The 14,386-nt window shown below is 32.2% G+C and overlaps 2 protein-coding genes across 2 annotated transcripts; one reads left to right on the top strand and one right to left on the bottom strand.

Annotated features, from left to right (window-relative positions):
• Window positions 1–332: 332 nt before the first annotated feature.
• LOC111637137 lies at window positions 333–1,910 on the top strand. The gene is made up of 6 exons (XM_023382561.1): window positions 333–537; window positions 599–695; window positions 763–848; window positions 1,489–1,593; window positions 1,669–1,725; window positions 1,790–1,910. The coding sequence occupies exons 1-6, from the start codon at window positions 469–471 to the stop codon at window positions 1,865–1,867; spliced, it is 492 nt and encodes a 163-aa protein (XP_023238329.1). The 5' UTR covers window positions 333–468; the 3' UTR covers window positions 1,868–1,910.
• A 1,573-nt stretch (window positions 1,911–3,483) lies between these two features.
• Window positions 3,484–13,747, bottom strand: LOC111637136 (cytochrome b-c1 complex subunit 8-like). The gene is made up of 3 exons (XM_023382559.1): window positions 13,616–13,747; window positions 5,524–5,685; window positions 3,484–3,715 (listed from the first exon to the last, which is right to left on the bottom strand). Exons 2-3 carry the CDS (start codon window positions 5,675–5,677, stop codon window positions 3,621–3,623), a joined length of 249 nt encoding a protein of 82 aa, XP_023238327.1. The 5' UTR covers window positions 5,678–5,685; window positions 13,616–13,747; the 3' UTR covers window positions 3,484–3,620.
• Window positions 13,748–14,386: the final 639 nt, after the last annotated feature.

The following is a 14,386-nucleotide window of genomic DNA, read 5'->3' on the forward strand; positions in this document are numbered from 1 at the left end:
CAGTTTTTAAATACTCATTTGTACATTAATTAGCGCCAACCTCGTCTTCTTTATCTGATACTGTATTAGTAAATAAACGCCATTTTATATAAATAATACATGAACCCGTGCAAAATTATTGATATAACTACTTTCTACTGATAAATAAGAGCATTTTATCTAAAAAACGTTAGTTCTCTTATGAAATTATCGTTTGATAACACTAACGGTACTTAAAGTGGCGATTTGAAAGCGTGTCACGCTTCCTCAGAAAGGGTCTGAGTTCGAGTCTTTTTGGATCGAACACAACTTTCTGCTAAATTAAAAAAAAATTATCTTTTAGCGTAGACACGTGTAAATTAAAATTTCATATATTATTGGGTAAATCATGTTTCATGCCATAGTTATTACGAATGACAAAGCAGCAGATGGTGGAAGGACGTCAATAAGCGCAGTTTTATAAAATAGTTGAACTATGAATGAGTGAAGATGTATAGGAATAGTTGCTGCTTGCAAAATACTAAGAATGGAAGCATTGCTTGTGGATTTTTCACTTTGGTAAGCGTAAAAATTATGTTCTTAATTATTCACGTGGTGCAATATGAGAACTTTTCTGTAGGTATCTAGGTCATTAGGTGCCATATTACTTATTGTTGGGTTAGTTCATTTGGAAAGCATCTCTATTTACTTGAAAGGAAACGAAAACTTCGTATACTGTAAGTAAAATTTAACCATTGTAATTACCGTTATAAATTATTGTATTTATTTTAAATATTTTACCAGCTCTACGAATCGTGTTTTTAACTCAATTAGTAGATTGCGCATTATTCATCACATTCAGTATTCTACTTATCCACGGAGTTAGAAAGGTAAATCAGCTTTACTACTATAATTTTAAGCTTAGAATTCTTGCTTTAATTTAATTAATAAGTCGCGAGTAGATTTCAGCCTCTCGATCAGACTGGCTTCTTGGATATGTAATCCGTACATTTGCACGGACTACACACTTGATTAATTAATGCACAAGTCTGTCTTCATTTATATTTTGCATTAGACCCCAAACAATAGAGCCGACACTCTTCCAACTTATTACATGTGGGTGGCCAGGTTGTAGCAAGAGATAGGACCCAACAGTTTGTTAAAAATTCCTGGAGTTCTTCAACCAGATTTGATCATGGTCCATGAGAGTGGCAGGCTGATCCTTTGCTGCCTTGGCCATCCAGCAAGCAGTTTGTAGAATCCCTGTTGTACTTCTGCCACAATGAATTTATTACTGTATCTGATAACAAGCGGGGAGACACAAAAGGTTGATAGACATGGGGACAGCAAACTTGAAATGAGATTCAGCATCAACAATAGGCTCAATCAATCTTGTCAATGTGGAATTAATAGTTAACATTCCTATTCTCAATTTTGTTGTCCTTGTGAAATGGCCTTGTGTAAAAGATATATTTAATAATATAGAAAAATTTGTTTCAGTTGTAAAAGTTTTGTTTTTTATATTTAAAGGACAACTCTTCATTGATGTTTCCATGGATTATTTGGATGATAATCGAAATTGGAGGTCTGACAATACTCATTATCTTAACATTAATGGGAATAACACAGGAAGTGGTTAGTCCTTTTCAATGTAAACCTTAATTAATTAATAATGTTTTAATGATAAAATTTGCACTTTTTTAAAAACAGAAACTATCTGCAATTCTTGCTACCATTCTATTCTCTCTGATATTTCTCGGAATTGATGTAAGTTCTACTTTAAATATTCTCATTTAAGCAAACAGACTAAACCAAACTTCATTTTTTTCAGATATATTGCTTGTTTTGCGTCATGGCTCAATATAAACTGCTGCAATATAACCCACCTGCATATTCAGTGATAATTTGAAATGTTTCATCTTTATTTTTCAGTATTCTAAAATCCTGAAAATGTTAATTTTTAAGTAAATATATTACAATAAAATATATTTATATATATAATGCATGCATAAGTTTATGTGGATTTTAATCAGTTCTTGATGGTAATTATTGCAAATTAATTAAGCAGAATAATTTCTCTTTTTAATTCTTTTTGTCCCCAAACACTAAGAAAACTCTGCCTTCATCTCTATTGTGGGCTTGTCCACAATAAAGATGAAGGCAGATATTGTGATGTGGGCTCACAATAGGGTAATGGGTAAAAATTATGTCAAATATATCCAATATTAAATTATCTGTGAATATTTCTGAGTATCCAAGTCAGACTCAAACTGGATGCTTCAGAGTGACCACCTTTATTGCTTCGGCTAGCCAACTGACATAACCGAATACAAATTTAAACATATCATTATGTTAAGCACATACTTTACTCGGTAATAAAATTATTCTTGATGATTGGTGGCATTTCCAGGATTTTGAAAATATGGATGCTGTGCAAAGCAGATTCGAGAGATCGAGGCACATGTCCCATTGTTTTTCAGAGAATGTTACTCAATTATTATTTTCAAATTATTTTAGTTACCTAACCTAAGTCATGAGATATGCATTATTTTATTTATTTTTATTTTAAAGTAATAAAACTGATTGCTATGGTATCAAGAGAATGCTGAAAATCATAAGCACTCCTGGTTATGCTCCTGTCAGTCATAGTAATAAAAAATTTTAACCACAAACTGTTATATATTATACTAAATCGAGATATTAAATATTAACTGTAAGAAGATTGCTCTGATGCCTAAATTAGTAGTGCATTAATCATTTATTCAATGAGATCCACCATCATGTGCTAATAAAAATTACTCATATACAGATGGTGAGGCTGGACAATCGATCAATATTCTTTATCATTCTTCTTCAAATAAAAGAAGTTGCTTGTTTAAAGTTTAGCTATTAAAAATAATGTCCAAACTTCAAACATCTTGATTTTATTTTACACTATATCGATAATAATTAATTGATAACAGAATACATACTGAAGATATTAAATAATATAATAATTTTGTTTTACTAATTCTAGATTTATTCCGCCTTTTTTTCATTAATGACTAATTTATCCAGGTATAAATAATAACTCACTTCTTGCTCAACAATTGTACATAATAATAAAGTTTTAAAAAGTATAAGTTTATAGTTTTTCATATATATTTTTATGTCCATTTAATATAATAATTACATTGAATGGCATTTTATTGTCTTCAAGCACATATGTTAGTCATTAATGCTAACAAACTTACTAGAATGTTGCCTATTCCTTATGTTAAAATCTTAGTTCTTTCCTTTACTTGCTTACATATTCCTCTTCCTTTTCTAAGAAAATAATTAAAATTACAAAAGAAAGAAAGAAATGTACAAGATCTGTGCAAGTAGAGAAGAAAATCAAGAGAAAGTTTTGCAAGAAAAATGACATTTTGAATTTAAAAAAAACTATTTAATGAGAGTAATCAATCATGTAAAGAATAAGTTATATTGTTGAAAAAGAAAATAAAAATGAGCCATTATATTTTATAACTATTGAACACAATTTTGTAAAGAAATTAGGAATTAATTACTTTATTTCTATGAATTCCAGAACTATACAGAAGATTACTTTTACTTTACAATCTATAAATCAGCTCTTTCATTTTCCTGTCTCTAAGTTTAAGCAATCCAAATCCAAAGCATTTTTATTTGTCGTCTTTGTAATCATCTGGATTTTTCCTAGCTGATTGCGCATGCAATTTCTCACCATAGTCGTAAACTAAATAGGCTAGAGCAAATGCTGTAACAATTATAAAATCAAAATTATATTATCATGTTTATTATAATAAAATAATGTAATTATTAATAATATTCAAATTGCCTGCTCATAAATATATTATATATATAATTGCTGAAATTATTAATTTTAACACACTTTTAATTACTTTTTCAATAAACATGTTGGCATAAAAGTATCATCTTAAAACCCAGATATTTTTGGTCTTTGTTCGGACATCTGGATGCATGACAAAACTGGACAGGTGGTAACACTTAGAACAGAAAAAGCATTGTATTGGTGGGAATAGCTAAGTCAGATAGTAAGGAGAGAAATGACAGCCATATCTGTGATTTGTTTTATCATGAGTTGATGGTTGTAACCTGGGATATTCCTGTACAAAATTATACAGCATGGCTGATTTGGAAGGGTTGTCCCAAAAGTAATGCACAGTGTGCTCTACCAAGCGTTGTTGTTGCCTACAATGCCCACTAAAGTGCACTGTGCATTACTTTTGGGAGCTGATCGAAGCGTCAGTGTGTAAATATGGCTGGGAACAGCTCTGCCACCAGGCTTATAGCCCTGATCTGAGCCCACCTGACTTTGATCTCTTCCCCAAGCTGAAGGAACCCCTTTGGGGGAGTGTGTTTTCTGACGATGGAAGAGCTCCGAAGAGAAGTGACCTGACAGATTTGGATGATCAATAAGAAGGGGACGCTGAACGGAATCCAAGCACTTCCGTGCCACGCAAGTGTGCATTGATAAGGGAGGGGATTATTTTGAAGGCCTGTAATCACTTGTATCTTCTTCAATAAATATTTTTCGAGTTAGAGCCAACTGTGCATTACTTTTGGGATAACCCTCGTAGTATGAAAGAACACCTAGTGTTAATAGCTTGAAAAGTGTGAAATGCTAATTTATTAGTATTTTATTCTCATCAGTCTACATCACTAATTGTGTCACAAAATATAGAAAGTAAAAACGTGCATTAGACATAGATATGGCAAATTATCCCAATGAGCAACAAACAGCTCTGTCCCTGATAAAAATGTATATTTCCTATTCTGTCCCTATTTCTCACAATTTTCTGCTTTCTGATGCAATTAGTGGTATAGCGTAGGCAGAATTGAATGCTAGAAAATTCACATTTTACACTATTTGTATATGCAGGGTTTCTTCTGTACCAAATCACAACTTTGTAATTGTCTTTTTTTCAAAATCTTGCATTGTTTTTGAGACAGGAAGGCTAACTTCCAAATTTTACTGCTAGAGGTGCTGTGAACAATCTTTTCTTGTAGTACATAGTCACTTTACTATAATTATACAGTGCATTGGCAACTAAAGCTATCTGCATTTGCCAGTTATGTGGTGCACAAAGACTTTACTATGCACCCTGTATAGTACCTAAATAATGTAAGATGTGTCTAATGAGTTTGCATCTTCATGGCTTAACAAAAGCACTTGGCAGAAAAGTGTTCTGCTTTGAAAATGTTTTGTAATTGTTGTGAACAAGATCTTTTCCATAAATATTAGACAGACAACCTTTCAGTATCTGTGAAGTACTAAATGTATAACTGCATTGTAAATGACATAGTTAGCACCAAATCATAACTTTCAAATTTTTCTGTAGATCTTATTCCTATATATATAATTCTTATTTTTGCTGTGGTGTGAAGTATTCAGATACTTCATGTTTAGCACTGCTCAATTTACTGCCAATTTGAGACAGGAGCAAATGATGTTTAATCAAAGTTTGATTGTATTTCTAAAATTTAATTTATTATAAAAGACAAATGTCAAAATATAATCTAATGTTTCATTGTAATACTTACGTGGCCCGATGACAAATATCTGACTGGTAAATCTTCGCAACAGATTCGGCAGTCCTTCTTTTATGAATCCAGCAAATGCTCGCTGTTCATAAGGAGAAATGGTATAATAGATGATGCCGCGAATAAAATGCAGATTTCCAAAAGTTTTGCCCATATTCAAAACTGCAACAAATCATATATTATACATTATAAGTTATCTTACTGTAATGACATGATTGAAAAAAATTACACTTGTGTGACTAAATATACATATAAATTAGAAAAAATTAAGCCTACTGCTCTTATTAAATGGATACAATACTTTGCTTGCTGATAAAAAAAAGCAATATAAAATAATACTAGCAGGTAGGCCCGGCATTGCTTGGGCAAAAGTAACGATAGTGACGATTAAAATTATTACGTTCTAGTCAACCTTACCCGTTTTCACAGAATGCAAGAATTGGGTCCTCCTGTTTCTGGACTAATTAGAGAATTTTTAGATGGGTCTAAAAATATGTTCAATTTCCCACAAAAACAAAAAAACTGCATCTGCGTCTTGCACGTTGCTTTCTCTTAACATTTCCATTGTTACTTAACACTTCCATTGTTGAAACCTTAATCCTGTCCCTCTCCTCCGGGGGGAATTTCGAAAAATCCCTTCTTAGTGTGTGTTCTCGTGATGTACCCTAACTGTGTACCAAATTTCAACTTTCAACTCCTAACCGTTTGGGCTATGCGCTGATTATTATAATCAACTCGTCTTGATTATATATATATAGATTTGATGACAAGAAGAATAGTAAAAAAAGGCATAAGATCTTATTGGACAGATGGTATCAAGTGATACAAGATTACTTTTTAAAAAAGGAAATTATCAACAAAAATTAGAGAAAACACAAATCAATTTTTGATGTACAAGATTAAAGAATATAAAGATATAAGAAGTGATAAAATTAGGAAATATTGACAAGATGCTTGCATAAAAAAACAGTAATATGTGGAAACTGTTATAAGTTATGTGCAAAAACAATGGTATATTCCTATTTGGATTAATGAAATAATTGTTTATTTTTAAAAAATCTAATAGTTTAAAATCTTAAACTGTAATGTCAAAAAATAATAATGTTTTCAGTTGTCTTAAACAACCATCTTCAGGTTTATAAATATATTTGAAAATGACATGTACTGTATTATTGAATGTAAAATTTAAATAAAAAATTTTAAAGCATTGATAAAAAGGGCATGCACACACATGCAGCTAACATCATTGACAAACATAGAGTTATGGTACATTACCCAAACAGCAGTTCAACATGGTTATTGATCCAAAGTTATCGGGAAATAATACAGAATTACCTATACCACAAAGAGAAGTGTGTACAGGAAGATACCAAATATAAGGCAGTGAGATACAACAAAATCAAGAAACTGCAAGAACCAACAAATTGACCATAGCCAATAAATGAAATCCTACAGTGTGCTAACTACTTAGAAACAACAAAGACCTCCATAATAGTTATGAACTTTCTGAAGTCTATTCTATACCAATTTCAGACAAGAGGAATGATGGCATGACCACCATAACAATGCCTACAGGAACATCCTACTTCAATCAGAAAAGTGCAACCTACAATAGTGTTGGTCTCTGTGCATCCAGTGCAGAGGTACAGGCTTACATAGACTCAAGTAATGTATTAGTTTTATGTTACTCGAGAAAGTGTTCAATCTTAAGACATTGAAAAAGCTAGAAAAATTATTCAAGGCTAAAGAAATAACTCTACCATTAATTATAGGGACAATGATAGCCTGTCAACAGCCTGGAGAGCCCTATATGAAATACAATAAAACTAACAGGAAATTTAATTACATCATTTTTACAATGCCCAACTGGACGGCATTTTTAATGGAACTTTTTGAATTTAAACTACATTCAATAACACATCATATTCAAATAAGTTTATAAGCCTGTTGTTTAGAAAACATTTGTTTTTGTTTTGACATTAAAATTTAAGAATTTAAACTGCTAGACTTTTGGGTACGTTCAAGAAGATAGCCAGCTAAGTGAGGTAGTAAATACCTCACCTCACCTGACTGGATCTTTATTGTGTCGCAGGGATAAATATGTATTTTCTAATACAATTAACAACAGGCATTTTGGATTTTGTATTACAAAATTGTTGAACAGAAGGAGAACAGATAGAATTTAGTTTAAAAATGTGTTTTAGACAAAACTGAAACAGAACAAATTGCAACCTTTGTGTATAATGACCAATTTTTGGATAAAATATTAAATTCAGAAAAAAAATTAAGTTTTTATGATTTGTATTTTGTTCATGTAAAACTTTTGAAAATTTCTAATTAATTAACAATTTAAATCTTTAATTTCACATAAACTATTTTTATTTGTAATGATGATGGGGGAAAGAATACTCTTAAAAAATTATTGAAAAGAATTCTACTAAGTGAAGAAATTTCACAATTTGATGTAATTAAAATTAATTCATTGATTTTAAATGTAGATCTAAGTTACTATACATAAACTATAAAATAGCTGATGTATCTGGCAATGCTCGGGTTGAGCTTCCATTGCAGTGTCAATGAATTTCATCCTTTCTTAAATTTATTTATTTAATTTTACAGAAATATTTTCAAGATTAAACAACTTTTCTCCAATGATGTAAAAAGTAATTCTTAGAGTAATCTGTAAGAAGACAACTTAAATTGATGTAAGATCTTTATTTCAAGAGGAAATAAAAGTTGATTATACAGTGGATTCTGGTTAACTAGAAATTGCATTTACTTTAATGGAACAGGCTCACAGGAAAGTGTATAAATAAATAAAAAAAATAGACATCCTAAAAACTTTGAAATAGAAGATAACAAAATTCAATGGCATTGATTCCAAACAGAAACATGTTTGCAAATGCATCATACAGATGTAACAGTTTAAAGTGCCACAAACAAAATTCCCCAGTTATACAAGAACTGGAGGACTGTCAACTGGACAATAGTCAACTACATGACTCCAAATGGGCAATAGTCAAGTGGACAATGATTAACTGGGTGACCATCATTTGGGTGACAGAAACTTAAAAATTTCGCACACTTAGCTAGCATATGATTTTGCAGATATTTATTTATTTATTTATCATCATCATTTTGTAAATATTGGTAAAATATATATAAATATAAATATGATTAAGACTTACCAGGTACGAGTTATACGTTATGAACTATGATTTACAAGTTATTTCCAACTTAAAAAAGGAAATGTCTTGGAACAACATATTAATAGTTTATCAATGTTAATATTTTTATGTCAGAAGCAGTTAACAAATCATATCAAAGAAAAGCAGTTCTTTGAAACAATTGTTTTAAAGAACTTTTATATCTTTTTGTTTTAATTTATTCAATGTATAACATAATGTATCTTTAATTTTATGTAATTGTCATCTTTGTTTTTGTATATCTTTGTTAATTTTGAGGTAGATATCAACTGTCCTTTAAGGCTGTGTACACACTAGGTGTTTTTAAACGCGCGTTAAACGCTTGTCGCGTTAGCGTTTAGCGGAGCGTGCGCACTGGCTCAGTTTGGAAATGGATGTGGAAGTGATTGCTTGTGTGTGGCTCCTCTATCGTCGCTATAAAAGACGACAGCAGAGGCAAAGAGAATTTTGGGTGCACCCAATATTACAAGATAGACTGACGCATGAAATGTTTGCGACGTTGTATCCAAAACTAAGACAAAATAAATTCAAGTTTTTTAATTCTTTTAAAATATCTGTAAAATCATTTGACGACTTACTCCATATTATAAAAGTAGATATTACCCAAAAGCGCGCGATCGAATATACAGCAAAATGGCGGCGTAAATCTAGAAGTGCCCGTAAAGCACCGGGAAAACGCGCAATCGCATGTACAGTAACATGGCAGCACATATATCTCAAAGTGCTCGGCTAACGCCCGCAAAGCGCGCGTTTTAACAAAAATCTAAAAGTGCGCGTTTGAGTGTGTACGGCTACATAGAACTCTTGGTTCTTTAAAACGCGCGTTTAATGGGAAAAACACCTAGTGTGTACAGGCTCTAAGACTTTTCTATATACTTGTAAAAATAAATAATGTATGTAATATGTATAAATGTTTGTTAAGTAAGTCATTCTTTTAACTCATTTAACTTGTTTCTCAAAAAATATTACTGGGTGGTAGATCATTAGAAAAAAAATGGTAATTTTTCTAAAAACATTTAAAAATTTTATATTTTGTCTATTATTTGTCTCTTATCACTTCATCAAGAACTTGTTACCAATGTGCTTCATGAAAATACAGTTTATCACAAATGCTTTTGAACAGTTCTTCTTCAAGTGAAATTTGATGGAACGCTTCAAAATGGAACGTGAATATTTAAAACAAATTGAACTCCTGTTAGACAAAATCCATTGCGACGGGCATGCGCATTTGTGGGTGGATGGTAATTAAGGGTCATCTTCTATGAGGGTCTGCCAGGCTAGCGATAGATTGAACTCCTCTTTCCGGTTGATGCAGGTGGTGCTGCGATTAGCTCTGTAAATAGCCTGGCAGATCCTCATAGAAGCCGACCCTTAATTACCATCCACCAACGAATGCGCATGCCTGTCGCAACAGATTTTGTCTAACAGGAGTTCAATTTGTTTTAAATATTCACGTTCCATCAGATTTCACCTGAAGAACTGTTCAAAAATTCAAAAGCATTTGTGATAAACTGTATTTTCACAAAGCACATTGGTAACAAGTTCTTGACGAAGTGATAATCTCACCCTGATGTTTAGGTGATGACAAACTTTGTATTTATTCATCTCTTATTTGTTGCCCTATGTCCTGCACCCAGCTGCCCGTTGTCCACTTGCTGTTGTCCAGTTGACTATGTCCCAAATTCCCCTTTTATTTATAAGATTGCTGTGATCTCAAATAGGAAATAATTCTTTCATGAAGATACAATCAATACTACTACTAAAAATAATTCCTTTTTCAGGAATGTATTCATTTTTTATATAAAAATTTTCAAATACTTCCAGATTTAAGAACCAAGTTACCAACTAAAACTTAATGTTATAAGTTTAAATAATTAAAATAATACTTTGTTAGATTTTTCAATCCAATGTGAAAATTTCTGACAAATTTGATAATCTAAATGATGTTAATGGAAACATTTAGCTCCAATGCAACATATTGGACTGTTTTTCTAAATACTAATAATTAAAATCCATTGACTGGTACAGCATTTTCCATTTTTTAAAATTTCTTTTTAAAAAAAATTTGTTTAAATATAATTAACAAATCATATCTTCCATAATCTATCCATAATACAGTATCTAACTTAATTTTGTATTAATTAATAGTATTGGATTTTTTCCGAGCATTATCACTAGGTTTCATTATCAGCAGATGAACCAGAATGGTTCGGCATTTAGTAGACCGAGTTGCTTGATCGACGAAATCATGAATGGAGCTATAGGTGGGTGCATAGAGTGCCATTGCCTTAACAGGAACTGTGGAGTTGCTAAAAATGGACCAACTCCAAATGTAAACAGGTTACAGTTCTAAAAAGAAGTCTGATGATTCAGTGATGAAATGCCTCTTATGTTGCACGCATTCAGTCGATATAAAAAAAAATTTAATTACTGTATTTATTGTTTATAAACAATATTGATATATATAAAAGGAAATGGAGTAAAAGGAACCATAAACTAAAGAGTTAGAATTGAAGCATTTGTGTAGACTACAGTCTGGTCCCAATATTGGCATAAGACAGGAAGCATAAATTTTATATATATATAAAAAATAAATAATTAGTTATAATTACTCATAATTCTTACGGTGACTTTTATCAATAAGATTCTAGGATCAGTGATCACACCTGCCTCAAAGAAATGGGCAGAATACTGATTTTCCAATAATCTGTTAAAATCTGCTTTCTTTATCATAAACGATGGATAAGTACTGATATACTTACCCAAAGAAAAAGAACTAGACTTCTAAATATCATTAGAGAATTAATGGCTACATTCCAGTATATATCAAACAGTGCATTAGTGAATCACAATATACTAAAATGTGTTCCGATATTCACCGACAAGCTTGTCAGTACAGCAACCGATGCACGTCACACTCATTAATCTGAGGATATGGTAAGCTCTGATGGAACAATATGTCTGCCTCCACAGTTATATTATTAATTAATTAATGTCATTTTTACTACTTGTCTGCATTAATCTGAAGTTATTTTGACAAATGTCTGCAAAATGCCATATAGCATGGGAATGTCATGTCAGGTTGTCAGACATTCCAGTAAAAGCTTATTAGACCCTTCACCAGTGCATCAGTTTTAGCTGGAGATAAAATTGCAGCTCAGAATGAGGCAGTCAGGACCTTATCAGAGCCATATATCATGCCCAGGATTTTTTTAGGAGTAAAAAAACACAAAAGGAATCGATGGTCTACATGTGACTCTCTGCAAGAAGTCCCCCAAAAATGACCTATATGAAATTTTGAAGAACCTCAAATATGAAGTAAAATTTAAAAGTAAAAAAATCCAGAATTATTTCTCAAAACAATAAATAAACAAATAACAGCAATTGCAGATGAAATTAATAAAATAAATAAATAAATAAAATAATAACTAAAAACAAATGAATAAATATCCTTTAATAAAATTAAATTTCATAATATTAAAAATTAACCATTTTACTAGAGACAACTAAAAGCTCAAAAAACAATGAACACCATTGCACAGACTATTTCTGGGACAGAATCAGAGTCACATTGCCCACTCTATTAAGCAATCTTGAATTTAACAAGCAACCTCGTCCAGATATTGTAACAGTATCTTGCAAAGAATCACATGCAAACCATTGCTTTTCATTTTACTAGTTTTTACTCTTCCAGACATGGTCTACAGCTCTGTTAAAATCCCAATCAACTCACTCGAAGCTCTAATTTTAGCATTCACCAGTGTCAATTGTGGCTAAGACTAATGCTTACTGTAATATATAGAGTGACTCCATACAGCTGTAATGTAGAGAAATTTTGGTCAATAAAAAATATGATTTGCAATAATATGTGTTTATTTGGTAGAATTAAACTTCTGAATGAGACAATTGGGACCTTATTAGAGCCATAGACCACACCCAGGAATGAAAAAAACTAAAGGAACTGTACCTCTACATGTGATACGGTCTCCCCGATAGCTGCCTACTTCCAAGTCACACACATTGGAAATCTCATTGCTCTGTCAAGACTATTCCATTTAACTATTTAGCCCATGCAACTAAGCCAGCTTTGAGTAGCCCACTCAACTGTTTGTAAGACACTCAATGTTATATAGTTTTAGGATTTTTTTAAACTCTTTCTGCCCTGTGGGCACTAAGAGGGACTCTTTTAGCAGGCCCATTATGAGTTCAGGCCCATTATGAGTTCGGCCAGGCCCACAATGGTAAGGCAACCAAGTGGTGAGGGACAAGAACCAACATATCCGGTTGGACCAGCCCCAAAAAATTCCCAGGGACTTTTTGACCCATCTGGATTCGATCCGAAATCCCCCAGAGCAGTAGGCATTACCTCGACTGCTCAACCATCTGATTGTCGGTTTTAGGGAGCGTGTGGCCTGCCTCCTTTGCGGGTGCCGAGATGTAAATGATAACAAGCTCTGAAGTGCACGACTACACGTGGAGCAACGGTCCAGGCAAGCCTCAACTGACACGGAGCAGGGAGAATAGGCAGTATACTGGTACACTGTAAAAACTGACCTTAAGAGGCAAATATCTTGCAAGAGGTTGCATATAGATACGGTTCCTTTGACATTTTTGCTCGTACAATTCTGGGGTTGGTAAACCCTTCATCCAGAGTTAACATTTTACCCTGATAATTTCATTTAAAACATGTAAATTAATGCACAGTTTCAGGTAAAATTGTACAACAGATCAATAAACACAGTAACAAGCAGCAACAATTCAATTTCATACTCAAAAGTAAAATTTTATACCTTTAATCGCAAACAAATCTAAAAAAATTAAAAATTTATACGTTATTTATGCATTAAAAGCTATTTAAAGAAGTATATTTATTAAAAAAAAATTACCTTTAAAATGATAAAGTTAACCTTCCACAATCTCACCTCTTCCACTGAGTCGCGAACGCCCTCTGCTTACAATTCATAAATAATTTAAATATAAAATAAAATATAAAAATATATAATTATAATAAATATTAATTTACTACTAAAATCAATAGAAAATTATTATTTTTCGGTGAAATCATTATTCTTCAAATAATTAAGTAATACTAAAACTTCTGCCGCAACGTGTTAAAGCCGTCAACAGTGCTGCCGTTTCTACGTAATTTCAACCTTTTAGGTACTGTTTAGGGTAGTCTTATATTTGGGGTAAATCTAGGGTAAAACGGAAGCACCGTTAGGGTAGTTCCACCAGGAGCAGGCGGCAGCACTGATAAACAGTGATTTTATTGTAATTAATATGTTGATTACAGATAGACGGTAAAAGTTTATCCTTGGTACGTGGCGCGTTTTACATTGAGGGTGCTGATGCTCAAGGACTATACACTATAGTTTAAGATTTGTAAATTTCTTAAGTGCATTATTTGACACAACGTTTGAGTTTGAACAAATTAAATATTAGAGTAAACAGTTTGGTGCATCACATCTTCATTAAAAATGCCAAGAAACTCTTAAAATTACATTTTATTTAAGTTAAATTTATAATGGCAAAAATATATCACTTAAGCGCTCTTAGGCGGCTGCATTCAGGGATCCACCACGGTGGTTGACCCGAGGAGGGAATGGAGTGAATTATAGTATTAGAGGAAACCGTCTCACGGATAGTGTCTACAAAGG

Source organism: Centruroides sculpturatus, unplaced genomic scaffold, assembly GCF_000671375.1.
Source record: "Centruroides sculpturatus isolate CEXI.00-Female unplaced genomic scaffold, Cexi_2.0 scaffold1093, whole genome shotgun sequence".
Taxonomy (NCBI): domain Eukaryota; kingdom Metazoa; phylum Arthropoda; class Arachnida; order Scorpiones; family Buthidae; genus Centruroides; species Centruroides sculpturatus.